The sequence below is a fragment of the Cariama cristata genome, unplaced genomic scaffold, assembly GCF_000690535.1.
Source record: "Cariama cristata isolate BGI_N322 unplaced genomic scaffold, ASM69053v1 scaffold5540, whole genome shotgun sequence".
Lineage (NCBI taxonomy): Eukaryota > Metazoa > Chordata > Aves > Cariamiformes > Cariamidae > Cariama > Cariama cristata.
The window spans coordinates 78,370-93,167 of NW_009596277.1; the positions used below are offsets into that span (position 1 = coordinate 78,370).

The window sequence follows — 14,798 nt, forward strand, 5'->3', positions numbered from 1 at the left end:
TGCCAGAAGCAAAAGTTGTGGTGTTCAAATTCAGAGGAATTCGGCAACTTCACTGTGAAGTCAATACAAAGTCAGCCACATATATATACTAAGTGAAGCAGGTTTCTGCTTTAACTAGACTTTTTTTTCCCTAATTTTATTTTCCCCTCCATATCTGCAGTTGAATTTTAAAAAACCCAACAACAACAAAAACAAAAGAGAGCCCAGCAGACCATGTAAGAACCTTCCAGTTCCCGAGCACTGAGGTCAGAGATGGCTCTCACTGACTTCACTGTACAAAATCAAACTCCTTCCTCTCCAGCAGTTTATGGAGGAATGAAAGGAGATTACAGGAAGGAATGAAACAGATGCATTCTTGTGTAGCTGAGCTGAAAAAATGGAAGACAAACACACAGCTGTTCTTTTGCTGGACAAGGCTTGGTAACAGGTGAAACAACTGCACACTTTTAGATTTCATGATCCTAGTAAATACAGTCAGATTTGTGCCTCTGATACGAGAATTGCCTCCTTGGGCTATTTTAAGTGAATTCAGTTCTGCTGATCCACTCCAGTTGCAAGCTCATTTGCTGCTTCTTGGTTGTCCCCTACCCAATTTGATGGCCATTTAATGAAAGGAATAATTATATTGAGAGGACTCTACAGACTTTGATCGTTTTTCTTTTTTTCAAACCAAATTCTTTACTTCTCCAGCTGGGTGACTGAGGCTTTTGTAATGGTAGAGGAAGCACTGAAAGTACATGGTGCAGACACTTGCCCAGGCATAAGTTGGTATGGATGTGATGAAATTTTCTTTCCATGAAAATTTTAAGACAAGACTTACTCGTATACCAGTGTATACTGAAGATAAAGAGGTTATTCCTTTGGTACCATTTTTCACTATTTTTGGTAAAACTCAAAATAAACAATTGCTTAAATCTCTTCAGTGTTTGCACTTCAGCAAATTCAGTATGTGGAAGGAAATCCAATGCAGCCACAGGAATCTTGGATTTCTGTTCATTTTTGGAAAAAATGTTTCGTATTCATTTCTCAAATAGAAACGCACATGGTTCAGTAGAAAGGGGAGTATTTTTTTGTGCTGTTTTTGCCATTGCAATGGGTATTCATGTTGCAATTTCTCATTCAGTAAACTATGTCAGTTTTGCAAACTTTTCTCTTTTTTTACTCGTTTTAATCAGAAGGCAGCCTCTCAGTAGGAGAGCCCTCAGGAGGTGTCTGCATCCATAGTGAAATCTATTAGCTTATCTATGAATCCTGATTTCAATAATTAAAAACCTGATGGTCTCTTTTGTTCGTATTGCTTTAGGCCTTCCAAAGACAAGTGCATGAAAGCCTGACTCAGCTGGAACTGATCAATAAACAGTATCGCCGCCTGGCCCGGGAGAACCGCACTGACTCCGGCTGCAGCCTCAAGCAGATGGTTCATGAGGGGAACCAGAGATGGGACAACTTACAAAAGCGAGTTACCTCCATCCTGCGCAGGCTAAAAGTATTTTCCCATTTCTAAGCCCTTCAGTTTCACTGCTGTACTTATGAATCAGGGGTACTCCAGAAGCTTCCAGTTTAATGCATTTGCATAGTGATTTTGAGGGGAGTTCTACCTTTGGAAGAGGAAGGGAGCTTATCAGTTCACTTTGTCTGAGGTAACCAAGCATGAAGTCTATAGGGAGATGCTCGGTGACCTCGAACACCACCTCCTTCATAGAAGATAACTTTCATAGGTCACCTAATTGCAGCTGTAGATGATGTTACTGAAAAGGGAACCCTAGAAAGCACGTAGGGAATGAGAGAAGGTGTACCTGGGTGTAGGTTGGGTTTGAAGGGCATGAAAGCCGTTTCTTCAGAGAACCACTATTCCCGGGGTTTTTTGGGTTGTTTGGTCATTTCATGCCACTCGCATTTTCCACCTCCCAGCATTTTATTGGCCAGCGTGAGGAGTTTGAGACGGCACGTGATAGCATCCTGGTATGGCTAACAGAGATGGACCTGCAGCTGACCAACATTGAGCATTTCTCAGAGTGTGACGTCCAAGCAAAGATAAAGCAACTTAAGGTAAAGAATGGTTGAATGGTGACAGCAGGAGGGATGAGAGAAGGGATAGAAACGTTCATGGTGGGAAGAGAATTTAAGAAACGTTATGCAAAAATGCAGCCTGATACAGTCATTACTTGCAGGCTGAGACTTCAGCCTCAGAAGTTACGGGCTATTTTGGGTTTCAGTACGTAGTTTTCTGCTGGAGTGGAAGATCTCTGTACTGTGAAATTTTTTCAAAAAACCAGGGGTGATAGTCTCCATTCCCTAATCAAAAGAGGAAATGTCGATAAAAATTATTATTGTCAAGTCTCTGTTATTGCTGACACCTAAGAATTACTACATTTGTCAATCATTTCTGCATCAGAAAAATCATTATCTAGAGAGAAACATATCAAATGTGATGTTACCCAGAATTTCCGTGTGTTAGCTTTAGCATGCTGTGTTCGTTCTAGACATTTGGTCATGGACGTGGCTTATTTAGAGAAGAACTTTCTTTCCAAATACAACAAGTGAGGAATGAGATGGTAAACCATGAAGTATCACTGTTTTTGGCTGGAAAGACTGCGGAATGCTAAATTTGATTGCTTATTGTTGCGCATGCCAGAATATTTCAAATGATCCCTGCTTGTTACCCACACCATTCTTGCTGAAAAACTCTTAAGACTTGCATCCTTAAGAACTTAGGTTGTTGTAATGTTGATTTCATTGATGGAACATGGGGTTTTCTTTTATGCAGGCTTTCCAGCAAGAAATTTCACTGAACAACAACAAAATTGAGCAGATAATAGTGCAGGGTGATCAACTCATTGAGAAAAGTGAGCCCATGGATGCAGCTGTCATTGAAGAAGAACTAGATGAGCTGCGCCGTTACTGTCAAGAGGTCTTTGGACGTGTGGAACGCTATCACAAGAAACTCATCTGCCTTCCTGTGTGTATACTTACATACATACGTATTTATTTGGTTTGTTGCCGTTTTACAAGTGTGAGAATGAGGACAGAGAAGAATGTTGAAATCAACTAACATGAAACTTCTGTAACTTTCCAAAAGTCCTGTGGTTTAATTTTGTTACAACCCTGTCCATCTGCCTCCCTTCATTATATGCTATTTATGTCCTGTTCAGAGCACAAACTCACTAGAACTGGAGTTTTTGTAAATCATCATGAAAATCCATGCAAATTGGAGATTTATAAAACTTTATTAATTGAGGTAGCAGTGTGGTACTGGTAATAAGAACATCTCCCTGCTCTGTTAGATAGTTTCATTGGCAGCTTATTGAGTTCTGTTTTGTTTAAAAAACAATGATAAAATAATTCTCCCTATCAGAAGAGACAGAAATTTGTCTCCAGAACTAAAAACACAGCTGAATAAGTGAGGGCAAAATGATTTTTGGTAGCTCAAGCCCTACTGAAGGAAAGGAGCAAAACCTAGGGTTTTCAAAATCCGAAAGAATATGATGAGAGCAATGGTCACGATAAAGGTCAACATACGCTTCCTATGATTCCAGAGTTTTCTTTAACTTGATGTCTGCATTGCAATGGCATCAGTAAAAAGTCTGGAGACATTTGCTTGATGTGAGACTTTGTGGTGCCTTAAGTAATTAAAATGAGCTGGAATTACGAACTTTTTTGTTGCTTTGGTTTTTTTAGCGTGCCTTAAAATAATGAAGAGGAAGTGCAAAAGAATGCAAAACGGAAACCCCATCAGTGTGGTTGTTGCCTAATGCTAGTTTATTTCACTAACCCAGGCTGACCACGCAGTGCCTCTGCACGTTTCATTGATTAGTTCTGTTTCCATTATGCTTCTAGCTGACAGATGACGAACACGACCTCTCCGACAAAGAGGTGGATCTGGATGAATCAGCAGATCTCTCTGACATACACTGGCATGACAAATCTGCTGACAGCGTTCTCTCTCCGCACCCCTCTTCCAACCTTTCGCTGCCTCTTTCTCAGCCGGTGAGAAGTGAGCGATCAGGGCGAGATACCCCTGCAAGTGTGGACTCCATTCCCCTGGAGTGGGACCACGACTATGACCTTAGCAGAGACCTGGAGACAGCTGTTTCACGGGCACTGCACTCTGAGGAAGAAGATGGAGGACAAGAGAAGGATTTCTACCTGAGAGGAGCAGCTGGTATAGCAGGTATGGTGACAAATTGTGTGTCCTGTTCTCTCCTAGTAAAAAGAAGCAAATGTTACATGTGAGATTGCTTGGCTAAGATGCTCATGGAAAAGTATTGTCAATAGCCCCTGAAGATTTTAAATAGCTTTCCCTTAGTGATCCCAGTGGCCTTCTGGCCTTAGGCACAGTGATGGAGATTCCTGGATGACTACAGCCTTGGAAAATCACAAAGGCTTGTATGATGTGACAGGGAATTGGCTGTGTCTCTATGCTTGCGGCCTGCCAGATGGGATATGTCATCTGTAACAGCAACGCGTCATAAGTTATTCTGACTAGAAGAAACTATGCTGGATATGGCAAGAAGCGCAGAACAAACTGATGAAGAAATGGTGTGGGAGAGATCCACAGACAAAATCATCAAGTGCTTAAGTAAATCTTCACTCAGTCCTTACCCAGGCAAGAGTCCAGCAACTGAGTGTTTAGCCTGAGGTATGATCTTGGGTCTTGCTCTCCAGTGAAGCTGGAAGTCCTTTCTAAATGTGTGTGCTTTGTGTAATAAATCTTGATGAGTGAAAGTGCCCAAATGCAGCCAGTTCTTGGGGAAGACATACTGGTATATTATATTCTGATCTTGTGGCTGTCTTTTGCTTTCCAGGTCACTGGTCTGAAAAGAGTCAGGTTTGCCTGGATGTTGAGAATCTTTGTAGCAGGCTCCCTGTGTTTCAGTCTTCATCTTCTTTCCTTCTACGGAAAGGATGCTTGCTATTGCAACTGTTTTTATATTTCATCCCAAGAAAAGGACTCCTGCTGTAAAGAGGCAGCCGTTGCTGAGCTGTCAATTTAGACTGTGCTTGTATTTTTTCAGATGTAGAGATCCCTGAAACTCTTGAGGCCTATGTAACACTCACAGAAAACGTACTCAAAAATATCTCTGGTAGGCATCAAAAAAGACGAAGCATAGCTAGATGCAAATACCATGGTGCACAAGCGTAACTACTTTCTCTTCTCTTAGCATGTGCTATACTTTTCACAACTTACAAGATAAATATTTCTTACGTGGCAGCATTGGCATGTTAATGTAGAAGTATCCTGCTTTACTACTGCACTTAAAGGTATTATTAGGTGCATGGATGAAACAATGATGTTTGAAGTATTGGCCCTCCTGCCTCAGCTAACTAGACTAAACTGATCAGTAGGGTACTCTGGTCTGTCTTCTCTGGAGTCCCTCAACAGGACTTAACACCTTGTGATGTCTCTGAGAGAAGAGCAGTTTCTACAAAGATGAAGGCAGAAAGAAAATACATAGAGCAAACCCTAATTGTTCAGTTTTGCACTCATTTTTTTAATACAGCCACAGCTTGGATTATTACTTAGGTGTAAACTTTTAGGTTAGTTGTTGTTTCACATGATAACAATGCCAAGGTTGAGGTACTGTAGTCCAGTGTCTTTATCTTAGTCTTTTATATTGGAAGATGAATTTTTTTTCACATTGCATTTTTACGCAAGATTGAACCTACTATTTCGTTTGTTAGGTGACTCTCTTGGAGGGGTTAGATGCATTTACAAATACGTTCTCTCATGATGTCACAGTTTTCCTCTTTTGAAATAATGACTTAATTACAAATTTGAAATACCAAACATTTTAAAATCTCAGCATCTGATACAGACCTCAGGTTCACTGTCCATTTTTATTTTTTCCCCAAATTAGTGAAATAATATTATGATTGACTAAGAGTACGAATAGAAGTACATACAAAAAAAAGTGTGTAGTTTTCTGACCTGTGAAAATTTTGCAAATAGTGAGGGAAAAGCAATATTGAGCAATTTGTTGTGTCCATGTGGGGTGAGGCCGTGTTTTGTATGGAAAAAGATTAACCATCCAAGAGAGTCCATTTTCCCTAATTAGGTGGACGGAAGGCTCTCCTTCTCTATGCATGTTTTTAATTGTGTCTTTATGAATAAATTCAAACTGTCTTTGTAAACAGATGGAAATTAGGCAGAGTGATAGAATATGGATGATAGGGATCTCGTGGTCTTCTAGGCTGCAGCCTGCTTCGGATTGGAATTGGCTGTAGCTAATTCATACCACAGAATTCAGCTGACCTCTGTAAGGAAAATACAAGTTAGTCCTGCTTCAAAAACGTTGGTATGAGTTCCAAACGGCTTGGATGAATAATACCATCTTGTAGATATGTTAAGCATAATTTTTGTCAAATGCCTAATTGGAAAAATACTATAAATTTTCCTGCTTAGTGTGGTTGCCTAAATCAGTCGTGGACTGCTTTCTGTGGGCCTTCAAGATGTCTAGTCATTTATGGATCTTGAGAATATAATTCTAACAGCATCGCGTAGTGTTAGTATACCACTTTTAATCTTCAAAATGATATACAAGTAGGATCCTTTCATTTGGATCGAAATTCCGCTATTTTTTAGTGAAGTAATACGAAGAGAAATGAGGAGAAATCAGATTTTAACATGGATTTGGATCAGGAGTTTGAGATACAAGGTTTTATTTGAGAGTGTTTGTGAAAGGGACCAAGGCGTTCTCCAAAATCGATGAGGTTAGAGGACACTTTGCAAAAAACTTTCCCCTTCAGAGAGGTGAGGAATTCTCTGAGGGAAAAAGTCACTTCAAAATAGTTTGCAAGCCTGGTTTAAATTGTGGACTCTTTGATAGTATGCTTATGGCAAGCATGTTCATTAGTGTAGTCATCTGTCCTCTGAAGGTCACTAACGCTCTAGTGTAACTAGTTATCAGTTCGCTTTGACATCATACCATTCATACTGCTGCAGTCACATTTCTCCTTTACTGTCTAATCTAGATAGTATTCCTGATACTTATTCTGCCTAGAAAAAAGATTAAAAAAACTTTGGGAAGACTTGGGTGACAGTCACTTTTTTGGTTTTGATACAGGAGAACCTGGTTCCCTGGAAGCACATATCCGACAACTGGACAAAGCCTTAGATGCCAGTCGTTTCCAGATACAGCAAACAGAAAACATCATCCGCAGCAAAACACCTACGGGACCAGAGCTGGATTCCAGTTACAAAGGATATGTGCGTGTATTTTGGAGCACAAGTCAAATAAGCACTCCAAGCTTAGCTTTGCTATTGAAAGAAATATAGCTGTTTCAACAAAGCAATTAGATATTACTGCTTCTCAGACTCACTCACTCATATGGTTGCTACCCTTAACTGCGTGCTATTGTTGTTTATGTTAGTGTGTTTACAATAGCATAAGATCACAGGAACATGACTCTAAGGAATTTATTTTCCTGTTACATTTTTACAGATGTCCAAAAGTACTTTCTCACTCATGTTTTTATCCATCTAATGATGATATCCTTGTTTAAAATTCCTCTGCTTTTAAAAGTAGGTTTTATAGCTTCGTGCACAGTATTCATCTTGCTGATGAATTACAAACACACATTGTGTAAGCAAGGTTGCATATATGGAATCCGTGATTAAAAAGCTTTCTCAGAGAGGTTTTCTGGAAGAAAAATGTGTCTCTAAATAATTTAAATAATTTTATTACTGACAGAATTGAAAGATTAGCTGCTTGGATGCATAGTAATATTTCCACATGTATGTTTATTTTCTTTATTGCATCTTCTAGTGTTTTTGCCATAATGTCTTAACATTTTGAACAGATGGCACCTGAAGTCATCCAGCACAATTTGGCACAGCGGCACTGAGTTATTTCTATTTAGTCTGAACTTATGCTTTAAGCCTTTATTGTCTCCATATACATTTCTTTGATACTATCAGGACAGATTGTTAAAGTAATGGATTCATATCTTCACACTTAGACTTACTTTTGGAAAATTTTGGAAGTTGCATTGTAACTTGAATTTTCCATGCAGTTGGTCCTGTACAGTGCATATTGAGATGTGATTTTTTTTGTTTGTTAACACAGATGAAACTACTGGGTGAGTGCAGTGGAAGCATAGACTCGGTAAAAAGGCTTGGGTATAAACTGAAGGAGGAAGAAGAAAAATTATCTGGACTTATTAACCTGAACAGTACTGAAACACAAACAGCTGGTAAGTAACATTTAGTTCTCTGATGAAAAGCAATTATGAAAAGTAGCAAACATGTAAAGTTTTTCCAAATAAACACTTGGTGTTATTTACTGACATATATATTTATTTGGCTATGTCTGTTATCATGTTCTGTTTAACATCTCTTAATAGGAATGGTAAGGAATAGTAAGTATTCCTTGTATATGCCCTATAAAGAGATTAGGCATATAAGTGCATTTTAAGAACCTCTTCATATCATCAGACACAATCCTAAGTCTTTTGGAAGGTCTCTGGATGTAGTGCATTTTTGTTGAATGTTTTCTGATGAAAAAAGGTTGCTTATAGTGCTGTACAAAACATGTAAGTCAGCATTCATTTCTTCTAATATTAGCTTTCACTTCTAATATCATCTGTCTACAGTACAGAAATTTATATTCACCTGGTAGAAGTATTCACTTGACTAATTTTAAGCATCAGCTGTAGAACAGGAGGTATTGCATTGTAAAGACATGGATTTGTTCCAGAGACTATAAAAGCAACATCTTCATTCTTAGCTTCACAAGATATGCTATCCATGCAGTATGTTTTATTTTATTCATGATTTTTTTTTTATTTTATTTTAAGTTGATGGAATGATACAACTTGTCCTTCTGCGGTAGCATTTCAAGATAACTAAAAAGAAGAAATAGGCCCTATTTAATTTCTTTTTAGTGTATGTATTTATCCAATACATCAGCAGTAGCTTAGGCAAATGTAGTGAGGTGCGAGTACTAAATTGTGATATGTACAAATACCAATGAAAATAATAATAAATATGTGGCTAGTTAGACATATTCAGATTCCTTGTCTGGTTTGCATTTATGCTAATTTATGATGTCTTTATACCAGCATAACCTGTTTTAGAGACCTGCATGTATCAACTTATTTCTGTTCATAGAAGTCTGACATTAGAAAGCGGTAAAATTTCTGCTGCCTGGAGTCATCCACATTCTTCATTCTTTCTGTCCACTATCATGTTCTTCAACCTAACTTAGTTTTCAGTGTGGTGTTCCGTGGGTTAGGATTTTTTGTGTTTTATGGAGCATTTTTTTTGTCCTGCACAGAATTCAGCTGGTGCAAATGTGTGTGTGGCTAGTGGTTTTTTGCTTTTGTCAAATTTGGTATTTATCATTCCAGGTGTAATTGACCGATGGGAATTAATCCAGGCTCAAGCTCTGAGCAAGGAGCTGAGGATGAAGCAGAACCTTCAGCAATGGCAGCAGTTTAACTCTGACCTCAATAGTGTTTGGGCTTGGTTGGGAGAAACTGAAGAGGAATTGGAGAAGCTCCGCTGCCTTGATCTCAGCACTGACATACAAACTATTGAGCTCAGAATTAAAAAGCTGAAAGTGAGTTTTATTTCTCTTTTCCACGAGTTGTCTTGTAATCAGAGCTGAATGCAACAGTTATGTTGTTGAAGAGGTTGCCAATAGTTGCAGCTGGTGGGCTCCATTCTGCACATAGCAGGTTACTGCTGATAACTGAAGTAACTGGGAAAGTGATTTTATGAACCACCTTTTGGCAGAAAAATGTACCACTGGCATTTACTATATAATCCAAATGAATTCTTTGAAATAGTAATTCTGTGGCAATTCTGTAATTCCAGAATGTACAGATAATTCCAGATGTCAGCCAAGCTGATGAAAGGAGAAAGAAATTTTAAAAAAAAAAAAAGCCAAGTTAATCAAATCTCTTCTAGTCACACTGGTAACAAAATAGCTGCTTTAAAAGAGACACCTCACTGGGACCTACTGCTTTGTGTGGAGGAAGGAGAGAGTGGCCAAAGGGGTGGTAGCCTACCCACTGCTGCCACCAGTAGAACACAGGAAAAATTTGGTGTCACTTTGCAACACTCCTGTTTCTTCTTCTGTCATCTCAGATGCATCAGGATCTGAATGCTGCCTTTGTAATCTCTCCTGGGTATTTTACAGCTATAAAGATCTGCAAATGTGATGGTCCATAACTTCACATTCAGTTACTAGTGTCTTACAAGCTTGGGCACAAAAATGTGGGAGTCAATGTCAAAATGCACTGTGCTCCATGCTAGGAATGAGGTGGACAGATAGTAAAGACTGTTTCCGGCAGTGATCCATCTAAAGCATATTAATACTGATCTTCACTGTAATCCAAATATAGCTGCCATAAGTACTACACAGGTCACTGTGACATGGGGCTTTTAAGTAAATGCTGTAAAGTAGGTGGAAAAGGGGGCATTTCATAAGAATCCTGTTCTTATCTCACCCACTCTTGGAAAGCCCATTAGTGCCCTGCAAACCAAAAGAGGTGGGGTTTCTTTTGTGGCTTCCAGTGTAAACAAATCAAGAGTTTTTATACATGTCCTGCTTCTATAAATTGGAGTAAGTTGTTTATACTCTTTGTATGTTTTCTTTTCCCTCAGTAAAAGCTTTTATTTTAAAATACTGTTGACAGCAGTTTCCATTGAAAATATGTTGGTCTTTGTCAGCAAAACTGACAAGCGAGGGCACAAGTTTTATTGTGAGCTAAAGTACAGTTGTCCTACATCTCTTTAAATTCTGTTGGTCCTGCTCTGTCTTTAAAATATCTGAAACATGAGCCAGATCTTTAAAATTCAACTATGACTTCAGGCTTTTAAGACTTTACAAGTTTAATTGGCTTGTTCTAGTTTATGCTCACAGTAAAATTTTAGTAGATATTAAAGAGTAAACGTTTGCAGAGTCACAGAGAGAGCACAGAAAAGAGTAAAGAGACTGTTACAGTAAGGTACCATTTTGAAGTTGCTGGTGACAAATCATTGCATTCTTGTGGTGCCTTCTCTACTTGGCTCTTCTGAAAGTCACATTTTACTGATTTCCATCCTTTCTTCCCCTGTCCCACTTTGTCTTACCATCAAGGAGCTGCAGAAGGCAATTGATAATCGTAAAGCAATCATCTTATCCATCAATCTGTGCAGCTCAGAGTTCACTCAGTCTAACAGCGAAGAGAGCAAGAAGCTTCAAGAGCGCCTGTCTCAGATGAACGTGCGCTGGGGCCACGTATGCGGTGTGATCGAAGAGTGGCGCTGCTCATTGCAGGATGCATTAATGCAGTGCCAGGTCTGTATGGCCCTTATTTAGATTGTCAGCATCCCATATGTCAAAAATGTAAACCATATCGTTAAGTGGTGTGCTCATTATCCAGTGTGAACCTTGCCTGTGCAAGCCAAAATACAGCTTTGGCATGTGTTTTCTGAAAGATACACCTGCATTACCTGAAGCATATATTCCCAGCCCAAGATTTGCTCAATTTGTTGTCTCTGGAATAGTATTCTAATATAATATTCTACACTTCCTTGTAAGTTATGTTGTTTAGCCAGTAAGACCTATCATAGGATAAACTTGAAACCTCAATTTGACTGGAATTTTCTGCTACACTATTAAATCGTCACTCATCACTTGCAGGATTTCCATGAAATGAGCCATGGTTTGCTGCTTTGGTTAGAGAATATTGACAGAAGAAAAAATGAAATTGTGCCCATCAGTCCAAACCTGGACTCAGAAACGCTGCAGGATCATCACAGACTTCTAATGGTAGGGTTATAATCACTCCTTTCTCTCCTAAAACACATCATCAGAAGAACATCTAATCAGATTTGTCTTTCTCCCCAGGGTTAGCATTGTACTTTGCATGCTAACACACAACTGTGGGACCAATGTTGGTAACTAACTTTACTTTGGTAGGGAACACTACTTGCTTCCGTCAGTAGCATAACTCATGATATAAAATCTCAGGCAACCACTAGGCTGCGCTCTGTCTTCCTGTCAGATTAGAAATTTTTATTGCTTCTCTTTTCTTTCCATTTCATTAATTTCAAATGTCCAGTTTTGTGATTTCTAGTTTTTTTCCTTTTTCCTTTTTTTTTTTTTTAACTTCCATTAAAAAAAATCTGGTGCTTGCCTTCGCAATAGCAAATCAGACGTGAACTGCTGGAGTCTCAGCTGAAGGTGGCGTCACTGCAAGATATGTCCTGCCAGTTGCTAGTCAATGCTGAAGGCAAGGACTGTCTTGAAGCCAAAGAAAAGGTGCATGTCATTGGAAACAGGCTGAAGCTCCTCTTGAAAGAGGTCACACATCATATTAAAGACCTAGAGAAAATTCTAGACATTTCAAGTAGTCAACTGGTAAGTCATGTCTTTTTATTCCATGCTGTTTGTTGGGCACACATTTCCCGCTGTTTTGACTGTCTTTCTCTGATCAGTGCTGTTGGCTGCACCGTTTCTGTTGTTTGCAATGCTTATCAAGATGGTACATGCGTAATCTTGAATATTGTAAAGTAATCTTACACGTGATAATGTAAACATCTCTTTTGTAATGTGGTGGGGGTTTTTGACGCAGTAATTTTTAGCTATTTGATGTAGCAATAACTATTGAACATCTCGATTTGTTTATCCTGCCATTAATGATTGAGTCAGCTGGCAAAGTATATGAGATAATTATTCCAGCTGCAGTACTGAAAATTATAGTGCATCAGTTGTCATTGGAAAGGAAGATAATGCTCACTCTGTCAAAGAGAGAGAAAAAAAAAGCATAAACCCAATTCTGTAATAGGCTAACAAATCTCTCACGGTGCCTTCTGAGCTTTGAGCTGTGCTCCAAATCTTTTCACATGATCATGTATTGCAGGGTATTTGAGAGGGAGTTACGCATATATCTTTGCCAACAGTAGCAGGTATAAAGTAAAGATTTCAAGGTTCTCCTTTAGTTAACTTTTTTTAAAGTCTTGGGTTAGCAGAGTGCATAAGGCATGAAAACTCAACTCTTCCCTCCTTCTAGTGAATTTCTGCCTGTTTAAGTAAAATCTTGGTGGTACCAACCTCTTCTTGGAATTAAAGGCCAATAAAGAGCAACTAGATTTTCCCGTCTATTGACTTTGACCGCAAATGTGTCACCTAAAGCAGTTAAGTTTTAACTACCTGTTTGCTTTTCTTTTCCTTCAGGGCTAACAGAGAAAACATGTAATGCCTTATTCTTATAGAATTTGGTAACAAAATTTAACTGCTTTATTTTATTTACTTTGGAAACAGCTCTGCTGGGATTTTACTCAGGGTTTTGTTGTTGTTGTTGTTTAATTTGCTTACCTGAACAGCTAGTTGCTTGTATTTCTGAGCTCCATTCCTTCTGAACTTTAGGAATTGTCCTCATGGTCCTCTGCTGATGAATTGGACACATCGGGCTCAGTGAGTCCTGTATCTGGAAGAAGCACTCCAAGCAGACAGAGAACGGTAATTTCACATCATATGTTTTCTGCCACCTCCTGGGTGGGAGCTCTAGATGTCTACAGTAGCTCTAGCTAGCTGCAAGGCCCCCCTTCTCACTTGATAGCAAAGGAAGTAGCGTAAACCAAGAACAAAACACAGCTGCTTTTCCCCAGCCCTGCTGCATATCCCATCCTGCATGAAATCAGAAGCGGTAAATATGATCTAAAACCAGGGCTGTCAGTGTGGTTGGTTTATCATGGTATGGCATGTCGTGTCTCTTGTATTTTGCTCTAGTGATGGCAGCACCCCAAAGTCTGGTCTTGTCTGGTATAATCAGTCCTCCATTTCTGTTTGACCTTCTCTTCAGAGCTGCTTCATCGAGAATCTCAATAAGGTTTTTGTCATTTCTGAAGAAGGTTGCAGATGGTCCTATTGAGGCTTTGGATGAGTGGCTAAGTAGACCTGAAGGGCATAAAACATTATTCAAAACAGCTAGTTGCACAGAACCTAATCAATGGCTATGATGGCAACTCTGGAGTTGTCTATTTACATCGCTGGCACAAAATTCAAGAAATATAGCAACACATGCCTAGTACTTAACACTTCCATACTCTGAGCCCAAAATGGAACTGCAGTTATTTTGTCTTTTCCTGCAATTATGTTTATTGATTACTTTGCCTTTTTCCTTAGTTCTTAAAACAATCAGGTTGGCTTTGGTTTTGGGTTTTTTTTCCATTTGCACTTTTTGTAAAGCCTCCGAGTTCTGTCTTGATAAATTTTATGGCTCTTGAAATTGAATTTTTTTTTTCTTTTTTTCACATTCACTAGTTTCCTTTTAGATGCTAGTATAAGAATGTAAAGGAATACTGGCTTTTCAAAAGGAGAAAGAATATAAACCTTAACATTTTGTTTCAGAGGTCAATGCTGTTATCTTTTAAATTTAAACTTAAATAACTAATAAAAGCTCTGATATCACAGATGTAACTGAAGGATGCCTGACCATTACAGGAGATGGAGAAGTATTTTACCATAAAATCTTTATCTAAAGAGTATGTAGAATTATAATGGGTTTCATCTTAACATTTTAATAAGCATTTGTCTATCTCTAATTTGTTAGTGTTTATGTACGTGACTCCTTTTTTTCATTTTTGTCCATAATGTATAGCTAAATTGTATGGTTCGTTGGGGTCTGGTTTTCAAACTTCTGGTTTTTGCACCCACAATTTTGGAGACTGAAGTGGTGGTGTTTAAAATTTCAGCGCCAAAGATACTGATGCTAAATATATAAATACTAATACCAAAAATACAACCAGAATTATAATCATCTAACTGCATTAAATATTCCATCAAATAGTTGTGAGTGCAGGAATG

At 38.7% G+C, this 14,798-nt stretch overlaps 1 protein-coding gene across 1 annotated transcript in view; it reads left to right on the top strand.

The window, feature by feature from the left end:
• LOC104165583 (nesprin-1-like) overlaps positions 1-14,798 on the top strand; it is a gene marked incomplete at its 5' end in the record, with an annotated part of 100,879 nt that overhangs the window by 78,267 nt on the left and 7,814 nt on the right. The window contains 11 exon segments of the mRNA XM_009705248.1: positions 1,304-1,486; positions 1,912-2,049; positions 2,768-2,959; positions 3,838-4,171; positions 7,065-7,207; positions 8,067-8,193; positions 9,349-9,560; positions 11,085-11,285; positions 11,631-11,759; positions 12,138-12,350; positions 13,359-13,451. Of these exon segments, the coding sequence (XP_009703550.1) occupies positions 1,304-1,486; positions 1,912-2,049; positions 2,768-2,959; positions 3,838-4,171; positions 7,065-7,207; positions 8,067-8,193; positions 9,349-9,560; positions 11,085-11,285; positions 11,631-11,759; positions 12,138-12,350; positions 13,359-13,451 (1,965 nt within the window).